At 36.3% G+C, this 15482-nt stretch overlaps 1 protein-coding gene across 5 annotated transcripts in view; it reads left to right on the forward strand.

The window, feature by feature from the left end:
* The first annotated feature begins 13001 nt into the window (after window positions 1-13001).
* The window catches only part of dmxl2 (Dmx-like 2), a 59785-nt gene continuing 57304 nt past the window's right edge, over window positions 13002-15482 (forward strand). For 4 of the 5 annotated variants that reach the window (XM_028442360.1, XM_028442361.1, XM_028442358.1 and 1 more), the window contains exon 1: window positions 13002-13426. In XM_028442360.1, coding sequence (XP_028298161.1) covers window positions 13340-13426 — 87 coding nt within the window. In that variant the 5' untranslated portion in view covers window positions 13002-13339. The remainder of the gene's footprint in view (window positions 13427-15482) is intronic. The other variant, XM_028442352.1, reaches the window with a different exon arrangement.

Genomic DNA, 15482 nt, shown 5'->3' on the forward strand with positions numbered 1-15482 from the left:
AAGAGCCACAGAGAGATAACCATTTACGACAGTGCACTTTTAAATCTGCCTCCATTCAAAACACAATTTACAATAGCAGTCCTTGTCTCTTCCATCCCATCTTCATTGGAGAAAGAGGATTATCTAGCCATGATTACAGGTCTCTATCTCAAAAAGGCTTGCTTTAAAATCAATACCTCAGCTCTCATTACCACAGAATAGGATGTATATGCTTTGCAAACGAATCGGTTCTTTTTACATTTTACAGAGATGCACAAAAGAAAAAGAAAAAAAACAATATGAATTTAATTTATTATCTTTGTGAGTTGCATGTTGATTCATTTCCTTTCATCATTGGGGGATTGTTGTTCAGCCAAGCTGCATGCAAACTTGTAATAGTTCTACATAGCAGCAACTTTAGCTCCATGTGGTCATCGCTTCCTCCTGCTACAGCTTCACAGAGATTGTCCGTAGGCCAACACCAAATATATGTTTTTTGTATTATGTACAAGCTGATAAAATGTGATAAAGAAGTAAAGAAGATCCAGCATAAACAAACTATAACATTTAAAATTTCATTTTTGCAATTATTTTAACAGGAAGTTCCTTTGAAATCAGCAGTATTACAGTAAGTATCATTGGAATCTTACATTCATTTTAAACCTAATTCTGACTTCATCTGTCCATCAAGTTTCTTGTTTTTCTTTTGTTACATTTTCTATTTATTTATCATCACCATCATCAATATTGACCATATTATCATCAAATTACAAAAATATGGTTACGGGCCGTGGTTTAAATAGTACTGATATATCCTACTCAAGTAGAAGTACTGTTACTTGATTGAAATTGTGCTCAAGTAAAAGTAAGTCATACATAGAATACTCAAGTACAAGTAAAAAGTATCTCAATTAAATAGTACTCAAAGTAAAAGTTACTAATTACTTTCACCCCACATTTATTATTGATAATAAATCTTGCCACGGTTCCCTTGCATACAGTAAACATCTCATGTATAAACTTAAAAAGGAAGAGATGAAATCTTGACCAATTGGAACTTAATTTATTTTCCACAAAGGCATCTGTATAAAATAAAAGGTTTGTCAAAATGTAATTTTTTTTTTTTAATAACACCAATGATTTCAATTCCAAATTTTTTTAAAAATCTCAGGCTCTAAGTATAGCATAATATAACATATATTATATATAACATAATAGGTAGAAACAACCTGTAACAAAGAAACTTATCTGGGTGTTGATCAGAAGTGGCACAACTAAGAACATATGAACATGAAACGGAAATAAAAAAATAATCACAAAAAATACTAATTTATTCAGCAAGGGTTGGGTGTAGAAAATGTATTGAAATAATTTACTTCTTTTAAAACATAATTAAGTACAAGTAAAATTACAGATTTAGAAATATACTCAGAAAAAAGTACACATAAAAGCAACTAAAAGTACTTTCACCTCTGGTTAGAGGCAGCTTTTATCAATAAACTAGTGTGAAAAATTTCACTCAATTTTCTTGAGATTCCTTAACACGTTGAAGTGAGTTTTGAATTCTCAGATAAAAATGCAACAAATCTTTATTCGAGCACAATTTTTTATTTAATTTTTATTAATTGTTAATTAAAAGCAGATCCAAAATGCAGCCATTTGTGGATCTTATCTACTCTTATACTCAGCAGCTGATTGAATCAGTGGTTTTGTTGTTGGTCAACAGCGCCACCCTCTGATAACTATATATTATTACATCATGACAAGCTGATATCTGCATACTCACATTTCTTCTCCAAGGCTAGCTGCCCCGCATCATTAATCACTTTAAACAGTTACTTTTAAAAAGAATAACCTTCTTTCAATGTTTGAATCCATCAGGTTCCCTAGTATTCAAACAAGAGAGAAAAACACTGTGTCAAATATGATGGTGAACAAAGGTCTCTTGTGAAACTCGGGTCAGAATTTTCCAGTTCTAAAACTGAACTTCAGACCTGTGTGGCTACATGACAAAGTGGCCGATGGTAAACATTTTACTGACAGCCACGAGAGAGGAAAATAGCTTACTGTTGTTTAGGAGAAGAATGATGCAGCAAATTGGAGGTGTGGTTCAGTGATTCCTGTCTTTAAGAGCTGTAAGGGCCCTTTACTTTGTTTCATTAGGTACATAATGACTATATGACTCATTTAAAAACTCATGCATAATCTACACTGTTTGACCCTTTGCAATTCAGGAAGTCAGGTTTACGTCACAGATGACATTAGCGGTTATACGGGTGCCATCTTAAAATAGGGGAAAACAACTTGTATGTCAGGTGACAAAAATGTCTTTTTTTCAATACATTAGTGATTCATATCCCCAGTATGCACATAACTATCAAGAAACACTACCAGAAGAGGCCAGGTGACGATAAGTTATCATTGCTAGGGATATCTGAGTGTCCATATAAAGTCCCAGCCAACACTTGGATGAACAATCCAAAACATTGGCCCAATTTCACCTACGCAGATCTGTACAATTACCATATTGATGAACCCCGTGAGTAACACGCACGGTAAAAATCCTGCTGTAAAATCCTGACATGCCATTAATTACAGTGTACTTTATAATGACACTACATTATTATTGCCATCTAGAATGAAAATTAAAGCCACCGAGATGCCCCTAAATTCCTAAATGCAGATCTTAACTGTTCGCTGACCGGTTATGAAATGTAGAGTACACGTAGGAATGGGACATTTTTGGAGACCAGTTTGTAACCATTTCCACCCAAACAGACTCCAGCATTTTTGACCGTTCTATGAAGGAAAACCAGTTTTTTCTTTGTTTTTTTTTTTTTCTTTTGGGATGATATAAAAAAGGCAGTGGCTATGGATACATTAAACATATCCATAGACTGCCACTCTGTGCATATGTAGTACCCCTCCTTGGCCAGTTTAGGTCACGTGATAGGTGCACCACGTGACTTAAAGTTCTGTCAGTTGTATTTTAGCTCATATTTGTTCTTAGCTACCCTGCTAACCCTTTTATTATAGCCCTATCCCTGTGTCTAACCCTATCCCTATCCCTAACCCACGAAATACCCTAAAATGTTTATTTTTGTTGGATATGTATTTTTAAAGGTGGAATTTGCCATGTTAAATATGTTAAAATGAAAAAACCTATATGTCAAAAGTGGGATTCAAACCCACTTTAGCGGAAGGAAGAATCCTTGAGTGCGGCGCCTTAAGACCACTCAGCCATCCTGACACGGTGAAAACACAGGCAAATTACACTTATGTAGAAAAGGTCGGGAAAACACATCCATATTCCCGGGGGCCATTGATATGTTTAACGTATCTCTAGACACTTTCTATAAAAATATATATCTGTATTATTTTTACATTGGATGAACAGCCAAACACACAATAGTTCTTCGGCACGGTGAAACCTTTTCTGTTACAACGGGAGTCAAAACGTAGATAACGTTGTTTTATCCCCAAACAAATAATGGCGACTGGCGTTGTGAGGCAGAAACGTCACAACTTACCTGAATATTTTCAATATCTAAAAATAAGATTTTCATTTGTTAGTGGAAGGAGGCCTAAAGTAACAATGACAAGACAGAAAGCATAGTACATCCAACTTGTGTTTATCTATAAAACAGGTCTCTATGACAACATAGATCTAGGTATAGATCTCCTTACAGAACAAGAGCTATTTCTGAGAAGAAATAAGATGGGCTTTTGTTTATTCAGGCAACATTTTTCTGGAATTTTTTTCTCCTGACATGTTTCGTCTGTCATGTGTCCCTATGAAAGCCATCAGAAAATGCTACTCCCTACTTGTAGGGACACATCAAGGCATATCACCTCTGAGGAAGACTGGCAGTTGACATTTCCTGAAAAACCTTGTCTGAATAAACGAAATCTCAACATATACTTAAAAAAAGAAGACAAAATGAACTTACTGGAATTATTAGGAATAAGATGGACTGCTGTCTGAGTTTTTGTAGGTTTCTCACACATGAGAATAATCAGTGAGCTAATGCTAAACATTTTTAGTGGAACTACTACATGAATTTCAAGTACTTTTTCTTATCACTTTAACAAAGTTGAAGAATAGCATCAGTGCTGGTCTCGACTGGTCTTATTGGAAAATCTCGAGTCTGGCCAGTCCGTCCGAGACCAAGATATGATGGAGTGAAAATGCTCTCTAGTCCAAGACAAGACCAAGACCTTCAAAATGTGGTTGTGAGACTGATGTACAACACTATTGCTCAGTGGACCTGGGACAAGGGGTTGACATTAAAGAGATTGTGAGTTCTACCGTTGTTTCTGAACAGAATTTGCATGTTCTCCTGGGATAGCGTGAAACCAGGACCACTTTTATACCTTGAATCACCTAGGTTCGGATTTACATTGTTCTTAAGCCGGTCTCAAGTAGCCTGGCGATAAGCCACACCCACTTCCTTACTTTTTGTAAGAAAGGGGAATGATAATGCCCTTGTTTCTGCTCACTTCCTCGGTTTGAAAGAAACCGTACCAATGGGGGAGTGGTGGCCTAGTGGTTAAGGACGCTGGGCTTGTAATCGGAGGGTTGCCGGTTCAAGCCTCACCTGGGCCATCACTGTGGGATGCTGAGCAAGTCCCTTAACCCCGAACTGCTCCCCAGGCGCCGCAAAATGGCTGCCCACTGATGTACTAACATTACATGGCCAATTAAAGGCGAAAGCCCCAATTTCATCTTTCATCTTCATCAATAAGAGCCATACAGAAAGAACGCCAAGGCGTACGCCATGGAGAAGATGTTCGCAGCTGCGCTCTGCTCTGTTTTAAAAGACCTTGGGCCTCGTGTACAAAGACTTGCGTGAAATATGGCATGAAAAAAGAGTACGTCTCAATCCAGAGACAGGCATACGGTCTTAAAAATTCAGATGTCTGAATCTGTGCGTAGGACTGGATCCACGCACCTATCCTTTGAAAATCTGAATCAGCGTGGATGTGACCACACATATGCCCCCTCCCTGTCCACGCCCCCATTTACGTATGGCAGTTATATTGAAATGAGATCAGCACAGGGATTTCCCTCAGCGTGATCAGTAAGAGCTTCAGCTCTTGCTTCCAGTAACACAGGAAAGAAGAGATCTTTAAAATTAGGCAGTAGCTATCCGTACGGTTGCTATATCAATATACCGACATTCTATCCTTACGCAGTGCCCCTATTTGTCCAGTTTAGGTCACATGATAGGTCAGTCATTGGCCAGTTTAGGTAGCATGACTAAGACTAAGACTGACCTAACCGTAAACCCAACCCTAACGCTAACTCTAAGACGCTACGTACCTGTACTTTGGTAACCATACCAATAGCACCGAGGGTTGTCCGTACGGTAATTGTACAAATAGACACTTTTTTAAAATGATTAGACCGACAGTAACATGTATGAAGAAGATGATTCAACATTGAAGGTACTTTAATTAATACAAACACACAGTTTGCTGAATGCTTGACTGTGGGTGTGTTAAGAAGTGGGAAGCAGATTAAGGAAGAGACAAAAAAAACCTATATTCTACTACTACTGCTACTACTACTACTACTACTACTACAACTACAACTACAACAACTACTACTACTACTACTACTACTACTACTACTACTACTACAACAACTACAACTACAACAACTACAACTACAACTACAACTACAACTACAACTACAACTACTACAACTACAACTACAACTACAACTACAACTACTACTACTACTACTATTACTTTTACTTTTGCTATTACTGCTACTGCTACTGCTACTGCTACTACTACAACTACTACTACTACTACTACTACTACTACTAATAATAATAATAATAATAATAATAATTTCAAAATATGACATTCTGACATCGGGCTTAATGTTTGTCTCGCTGCCCTTTATCTGACCATCGACAGGCTGTGAATGTTTAACAGGTACTGTAGGTGTGACTCAGTGGAAAAGGCTTTGGTACTAAAGTGCTTTATAAGTAACACACCTCCGCCCATAGTATGCTCAATAAATCCTTACCCTTTAAAGCATCAACTATGTACGCCACCTCAGGACTTGACGTGAAAGACCGCACATTTCCACACCCACTCCAGGTTCTGTACATCAGGATTTTTTTTTTTTTGCTGTGGATTTTGACGTACGCACATTTTTGGGCGTACGTACCTTTTGTATGAGGCCCCTGGATAAATTGTTGAAGCCATAGCAAAAAGAGGATTTAAAATCACAAGTCTGTACTGTACTACACGCCATTTTCTTCTGCTGGCTCCTTTTAGGGAAAAATATCTACACTTGTTTCGCTATTGTCATCACGACCGCTCATCATTTGATTGGTTACTGTTTGTGTTTGCCCCTCAGAACTCAAACACCTTGTGAGCGCTTCTAGACTAATCGCCTCTATTAAATATTAAAGGAGATTAGGATGGAGTCAAGGCTAGGTCTTGAGTACTACATCACGTGATGTAGGTACGCCTGCGTAAACCTGCTCAGGGTTTTCTCAAAAGTCTGTCTGCTGCCATGATCCCTACAAACTCTACCCTTCAAACCCTGATATATTTACTACAAACATTGTTAGCTTGACTTTATTCATGAAAATAACTGAAAGTAAACTTTTATTAACAGTGTGCATGTGCGTGTGTGTCCGTCAAGCCGCTGATTGTTCCTTCATGCTTCCGAGTGATTGCACCCACCATCTGGCTTTCTATCATAAGCAGCACTTTACAGAGAAGACTTCATCATGGTGTTTGACAAATCACATGACACAGTGTATCACTCATATGCTCAGTCAGATGTTCAGCACTCAGAAAAACTGGCCCATGCTCAACATGATGACATAATGACATACACAAGTCAAAAATAGATCACATGAGCAAACGTTTAAATGGAAGTAGACGAGCTAAAATGAAAGCTTCCTGATGTGGGAGTTGAGAAACTGATATTCCTGTTAAACGGAGGACGGTGTCACTGCGAGGCTGAGACTGAGTTCTAAAATAGCTGTCATCAATCTGTGTGTGTGTATGTGTGTGTGTGTGTGTGTGTGTGTGTGTGTGAGAGAGAGAGAGATAGAAGGGAGAGAGAGATGTGCTTAGGGTTAATAAACTCTCAAGCTAAAGTCAAATAATGTGAACTGGAATTACTGCGGCTGAATGAGGATGAAGAGAGAGGAAGGTGATCACACTCAGTTGCTAATGGAAACAGACTGATAAGAGAACAAAAAACTGGTTTGGGCGGCTGTCATTTCTCAGCCTCCTTCAGCCTGTTGTTTTGTTCTGTTTGTGTTTTTCACACAGTTCTCACACAACTAATCAAGCAAAAGCTGTATATCGTTCACATATAGGTGAGGACACACACTGTGCATGGACAGGCAAATAACTGATAGTCACTAAAGTGACCTAATATAGATTTGCTTTGCTTTATTTCAAACGTGTGAGTAACACAAGTAAGTAAACTGAAAAAAATAAAAAAATAAAAAATATTCGGGCAATATATCGAGATTCAAGATATATCGATATTACTATTTTGACGATATAGTACATTACAATATTAGCTATAGCGATGTATTTTTTATTTTGTAGCTTATTTTGTATCAAAATACTTGTTTTAGGAGTCGCCGCTTTCACTACTTCTCAGAACAGCTTGAAAAGCACAGTTAGATGAAAGATGGACCCAGACCTGCCCCTAAACAAGCCACACTACAGACCTCACTCACACGTGCTGTCCCTTATAGTAGTATACCCCCTTTCTCTTATTTCTGAATCCAAGTACCCCCTTTGCCGAGTTTGCCGACTACAACATTTTGCATAGAAAACTATTTAAACACAACTGTAGAGCAGAATGATGGAATGAATGAGTGATGACACACATTTCAAAGAATCTCTTTTTGTAAATAAGTGGAAAGAAACAGTATTTAATGCAGTGGTTCCCAGCTTTTTTGGATCGTGACCCCATTTTGATATCAAGAATTTTTGGCGACCCCAAAGACATTTTTTTCAGGAATTAGTTTTTTATCATGTTTGATTTTTTTTTTTTTTTTTTTTTACTGCATTTCAGTTGAACTAGATTTATTTTTCACAAAGTAAAAGTATGGAATTATAGTTGTTTTCATGTGTTGTTTTGATTTTTTTTTTTTTTTTTTTTTTTTTAAAAGAACAATTTTAAAATTTTAAAAATCGAGAAATTTTGAGAAATTTCAGGCAATCCCAAGGTTGAAAAACACTGGTTTAGTAGCTCCTGAATAGATTTATTTCCATAGTTTTTATCATTTCTGGTCATATCACACCTAGGGTGGGACCAAGAATGACACTGTGTTTGTGTTTTCCACTCGTTTCCACGTACCCCTTGGGGTACACGTATCCCCATTTGAGAAACACTGTCTTATAGGAGAAACAGCCAAACTTGACAGGTATATATATATGTCCCACCATTAGTTTTTTCCTATTGAGTTGAAAAGGTCATACCCAGAATAAGTACGTATAAAAGCATGATCGTTTTTCCAACTGCAATTTTATTTTTAATTGTGTGTATTTTTCCCTTTCCAGAAATATTTTATCATTATCACGAGCTCATTATTGTCTCGTGTATCTTATCATATACTAGAAACTCATCATTGCACTGATCCTTTTACTGCTGTCTGTTTCTCTCCTTTTATTGTGGCAATGATTACCCTCCTTTATCATCACCATACTGATGGTGTTAAGCTACATTGTACCAGCAGCTGCCCTGGAACAGTCTGATGGAATTATAGCAGAATCACCTCAATCACTACAAAACTAGTTCAGTCATATCTAATTATATGTGGGATAGAGTCCTGCCCATGAGCACAACAGCAATGGCGGGGAGGCATTTAGTAATATTTAAATAGCAAATTGGACGACATCCTGAAATTAATTTAAAAAAACCTGTGGACTGAAAATATATCAATCCTCACGGTGGTTAATAATCCCAATTTCCTGATTGATGTCCAAATATTAAAATCTCAATTCGATTATACACTGATTTTTGATGATTGATAGAAGAATTATCAGAATTATTTACCAACTTGGTTTCAGAGATCAGACAAATTCTTTATTTATCAAATCAGGGTGATTATAATGTAAAGTTTAATTGAAATGCAAACATTAGTTTTTATGTTTAAAACCAAAAAGAGCGAGTTCAAAGATTATTTGTGAGTGCATCTTAGAATGATGATCACAGGAGGACGTTTTATTTTAGCACTTCATGAATGGAATAATTAAATAAATAAATAAATCATTGATTTAACATCAGTCAGCTGCTAAATTATTCAATATTTTTCAGTGTAATTGAAACATTAAAATTAGGAGGAGTCACCATGGTTTCTACAATTTGAAAAACAATTTGAAAAAATGTAGTTAATCAAAGTTTAAAAATCGATTATTTTACCACTCCGGATGGTGAAAATTATGAGTAACCATGGTTACCACAGTTTTGTGTATTTTCCTGTTTTCCATCTCTGACGTGAACTTTAGAAAGTTTAATGAACAACATTTCTGTTTGATTTCAAGTTCCATTATATTTTCCACGAAATTATTATTTTTGGTTTTACAATGATCAACGGACATTGTGAAACTACAAAAAAGGATAAAAAAAAAAAAAAAACAATCAAATGCATCACATCATCACGTAATGCACTGCGCCAAACCAGACACAAAACTCAAAAACATCTGTATTACAGTTCATAAATGTAGCTATACTTGGAGCCTCAGAATTATTTTGATTTTGAATTGAATTAATTGTTGTTATTTTATTTGAAAAAACAATTGTACTTTTTGACAAACCATTTAATTCATACAAATGCCTTTGTGGACAAATTAAGTTACAATTGATCTGCTCTCTTCCTTTTTAAATGTATACATGAGATGTTTACTGTATGCAAGATGTATTACCAAAAATAAATGTGGAGGGTGAAAGTAACAACTAACTATTAATTTGAGTACTTTTTAATTGAGCTACTTTTTACTTGTACTTGAGTATTTTGTGTATTACTTACTTGTACTAGTACTTGAGTACAAATTCAATAAAGTAACAATACTTCTACTTGGTGGGATATATCAGTACTCTTTACACCTCTGCAAATCTGTATGTGAACGTCCCCTATCACTGTGCAAAACACCATTTATATTTTTGTCCCTGTGAACAAAATGTGTCACACCTCCCCAGGGCCTGCCTGGAACTTCCTCCAGCCAGCAACCATCCATGAAATGAGAAAATCTATAATGCATTTAATTCACTTCTCTGTAAATCAAGACTCGCTCTCACAATGGCACTGAAGAGAATAGCAAACACTGCATCATCCTTCTTTCAACCTTTTTTTTTTTTTGCATTTTATGGCATGCAGTAGTTATTACTCACTGCTTTGTGCACACTTGCATGGAAGCAGAGAGTCTCCTGCTCCATTGGTACTTTTTTCCCTGCAATGAACTCAGCTTTTTGGCAAACGCATGAGTCTGGGAGTTGAGAAATGACTTTGCAGCTCTCTAATTATTTAAAGTGGATGCCTTGCATTGCCTTGAAAATAATCACACTGTAGTACTTTAAAGGTCCCATATCATGCTATTTTTCACCCATCTCCATTTGTTCTAAGAAACCTCAAATACTATGTTTTTGAGGTTTATTTTTCCTAACTCACCTGTTTTCCAGAGTTTTAGCCTCTGAAAGGTCACTTTCTGAGCATCTCTACACAAACAGGCTGATTTGCGGCCTACTTATGCAAATTCATGTTTATAGACAGGGGACACACACACACTGACACACACACTGACTTCTTCCTCCCTGGGTAGTGGTGTAGGGCCAGAGGACGGCCCGCCCTCCTCCCACCCACTCCGTAGCCGAGCTCGTGCTGCTTTATAAACATGAGACAGAGCGTAGGGGCGGGGTGTTTATTTTTTTAATTTTTTCACATATTATTTAATTCATTTTATTAATATATTTTTCTCTTATTTATTTGCATTTTTCTTGTATTTCAGTTCAAACGTATCGTGTTTAAAGAAATACCAGAGTTAAAAGTTCAATAAATGCTTGTTCTCAAATCAATGAATAATCGTCTTTCATAATCGTGATTACAATATCAATCACAATAATCATGATTATGATATTTGCCATATTCGAGCAGCCCTGTCACACACATTAATATATATACATGGGGATCGAATTCAAATTGATTCTCAAGTATGAAAGAAAGGGGCGGAAAACACAAATGTAAAGATATTTGGAAGTTTTCATTTTAAAAGCAGACAGTCTGCCCTTTAAAACCCACCAAGGACAAAGGCAGTCGAAGGAGATCATATTTTGGCTCAATTTCCTTGAGATTTAATTCACTGGATTACTATCACGGTTACATAATGTTGTACAGTCATCCATGAATTGTTACTGATGATTTATGATTGCTTACACAGCACTGTCTTGTTTGTTGTTGTGTAGAGCAGCAATAAAAATAAGCCACTTTTCCCCCTCGCACAGAATGTTTTCCTTTGTGTCCTGTGTTCACTCTGCATGTGCGCAGCTGTTCAGTGTGGCTCTCACAACTCAATAAACAGTAGTCATAGAACGCTTAATGAACTAATGAGTGAGCCTTATCATCTCTGTTTTAGACCCTGCGTATGTTTTATTGTTTTTGGGCCGCTGCCTTGCTTATTTTCTGTCTTTGGTGCTCTGTGGTCATATGTCCAGCACTGGAGTCTTGCACATTAAACATACAATATTCAAGCCTACATACAGTGCATTAGGCATTTGATTAATTTCATGGTCATGCAAAAAAAAAAAAAAATCATCCTTTAAGAAAAATAATTTCTAAAATGTGTTTATCATGGGATAAACACATTTTAGAAATATTTTTCAACATGGGAAATTCAGTTTTTAAAAAATGCTCATCTTAAAATGAATAATGTTCCTGTGATTTATTTAGTAACAAAGGGGAATATCGACTACAAACTACACTCATCACTGGGTTTCTTAAAGAAGCTAAAATAATAATAATAATAATAATAATAATAATAATAATAATAATAATAATAATAATAATAATAATAATAATAATTAATCAGCCAAAAAATCAAACTAACGAAAGGTACCTTGGTCTCAGGCGTTAACATTTAAAAAAATAAATAAAAAATGTTTCTTTTTATGTTTTAATGCTATTAGATAGTGTGTGTGTGTGTGTGTGTGTGTGTGTGTGTGTGTGTGTGTGTGTGTGTGTGTGTGTGTGTGTGTGTGTGTGTGTGTGTGTGTGTGTGTGTGTGTGTGTGTGCGCGTGTGTTTTTTTTTGTTGTAAAACACTCTTATTTATGATCAAATGTGTTGTTTTGGCAGTCATGGAATAAAATTTGCCTCAGTGCTGTACATCCCATATGTGCTGGCATTGCACTGTATTATAATTTAATGTGTTTATACAGTACATTTCATGTTATACACATATTGCACATAAAACTATGTCCTAATCAACCTGTTTGAAAGATGATGGATGAATTAAACTTTAAGTGAATTTGGGTTTCTTATTAGCAGAGGTGAAAGTAGTAATAATAATAATAATAATAATAATAATAATAATAATAATAATAATAATAATAATAATAATAATAATAATAATATTTGTACCCATTTTCCCCCAAGGGGAAATTATTTAACTGAGCTACTTTTTACTTGTAATTGATTATTTTATGTATAATTACTTGTATTTGTACTTGAGTAGGATACATCCGTACTATTACACCGCTGCTTATTAGCTACGTCACAGTTTCTGGAAATAAATAGATTGTATCGTGTGTTAGAAGAACGGCTGGCACGTGGTTTAGAGTGAGTTAATAGTAATTAATGGTATATAATGCATGTGCATATAAATATGAAGTCTGTAAATGAGCATTTGTTGTTTTTTTTTAGTTTGTTTTTTATTTCATTCATAGAGCATGAAAGAAAAAAAGGTGAGTGTTTTCCCAGTCCGATCTAGATTGCATATATCTATGGTTGTTCAGTCGTGCCTGGGAAACGTTGTGAATGCGCATGTCAGGATCGCTGCAGAGATCCTGCTGCTGCCTCGGCTCATACGATTAATCGCAGGGATGGTGTTGACAGCAGTCGGGGGTCGGCGGACGCACAGTAGTACGCGTTAATTTGATGTTTGGACCTGATGGGAGCTCATTTTACACGGTGACAGGCACAGAATATCCGTAACTTCCGCTGTTTGTAGAAGAGGGCGACGCCGACTGTACGCGGACTCGTTCACTGAGGTACTGATGGAATTCCCCACTGCTGCTAGATGGAGAAACCGAAGGGTTGGACTGGTTATACATAATTAATAGCAAACCCATCTGCTGTTGAAATACCAGGAACATGCATCTGCACCAGGTGCTGACGGGTGCTGTGAACCCCGGAGACTGCTGCTACTCAGTGGGAAGCGTCAATGACATTCCTTTTACGGTGAGTCGTTTATTTTTTGATGACTTTCTTGAGGCTAACCGCGGACTAGCTAGCCTTACTTATGTGGCTCGTGTGTACAGGTGGGCTAGCGGCGCTAAAGCGCAGGGGCTAACCGGGAATTAAGATAAACAGACGGTCCTGAAATATGAGCCTACCGGCAGTAATCAGAGCATCCTCAAACAGTCAGAAACAGTCAGTCACCGAACTAGCTCCGATGCTCCGTGTTCTTGTGCCAACGCACGGTAGCGTTTGTATAATTCATCGCTTACAAGACAGCGAACGCTAGCCACTCAAATGACCTTTAGCTGCATCTGGTAACGTTAGTATTACTGCAAGGGAATCCCTGCTACGATATCAGCGGGTAATTGCAGTTCGACGTGCCCGTAGTATTGTGTTCTCAGAGATGCTGTACATTACAACCCTACGAGTGTCGGCATACATGTGCGTTTTTTTGTTGTATTTCCTATTATCTCCATGATTTAAAGGCAGTGTGTGTGGTTTCTGTAGTAGCTTAGCTCGCTACCATTTGGCGTTAAATCCTCACGGATCATTAGCTTCCTGTCATCAGCTGCGCCAGGCGTGACGTAGACAGCCTTATATGGATACATGAGCCAGCAGCACAATGGCAAGAGCTGGTCATACAGTGTCATTTAAAAGTACATGTGTACTTTTACTATGGCTGCACTATTATGGCCTAAATGATAATCATGATTATTATTATTATTATTATTATTATTATTATTATTTTTATCAGTATTGTACTCACAATTATTTATCATGTTAAGGGAAAATCTGTATTTATTTTGCACTACTTTAAAAAAAAAAAAAAAACAATATATGAACAGTTTAGAGTGCAAAATGAAGCTTTAATTAAAATATATACAAAATAAAAAAGAAATTAACCCAATAATTTCAAATGTACCAAGGGTAAAAAAAAAAAATACATTATTACAGAGTGCTTTCACTAAATGCAACTCATTGTTGCGTTTAGTCTCTGCTGACTAATGGTTGAGAAAATGCCCGATTTGATGTGCAGCAGATCCCACATTTTAAATGTAAATATTGCTGACAACCAAAATCGTGATCATGATTAAAATTTGATTAATTGTGCAGCTCTAGCTCCTACTTATTATTTATTATTCTGATTCAAACATCCTTTTATCACTGTGTAACTTTGTGTCATAGAGATGTCTAGTTTACATAGTGAATGCCAGCATTTTACTCGCTGTCTACTCCAACAGTTTTACTTAATCCAAATAAAAGCTTTATGATGTATTAAGATGCTTCCACTCCTACATTACAGATTTATCACCTCCACATATCCAAAGGTGTAAAGAGTACTGATATATTTTACTGGAGTAGAAGTACTGTCACTTGATTGAAATTGTACTCAAGTACAAGTAAGTCGAACATAAAAGTCAAGTACAAGTAAAAAAGCATATATATATATATATGTGCCATGTGATGTGGGTGACAGCATAATAGGCTAAGAACATATGGATTATGTTCAGTTTGCCTTCAAAAACAGTTTATAAAGAAACTATGAAAAGAATATAATAAAAAAAAAAAATCACAAATAATAATAATTTACTCAGTAACGGTTGGGTGTAGAAATGTAACTTTACAAATTTTAAAACTTACTTAAGTACAATTACTGATTTAGAAATATACTCAAAAAAGTACAAGTACTCATAAAAGCAAATCAATTACAGTCACGGGTACTTGTAATCCACTGCTTTTTCCTCTGTCCAAATGAAACTTTATGATGGATTTATATGTTGTCTAAGGTGCTTTCACTCCTAAATTAAAGATTTACCACCTCCACATATCTAAGATGATCAAGGATACAATTCAGTTTTCATACATAAACTACAAGGTTGGATTGATATGTGAAGTTTTATCAGTAGTGCAATGCATGTGATCGCCTACAATTCACAATTACCGGTACGTATGTGAGATAACTGACAACTTAAATTGACTTTTGGTGTGATTGCGTTGGCATTTGCTCTGTTTGGAATGGACTTGTCCTGTTAATATTTGCGATGATCTCTGTGAA

The sequence above is a fragment of the Gouania willdenowi genome, chromosome 3 (assembly GCF_900634775.1).
Source record: "Gouania willdenowi chromosome 3, fGouWil2.1, whole genome shotgun sequence".
In the NCBI taxonomy this organism is placed as follows: Eukaryota; Metazoa; Chordata; class Actinopteri; order Blenniiformes; family Gobiesocidae; genus Gouania; species Gouania willdenowi.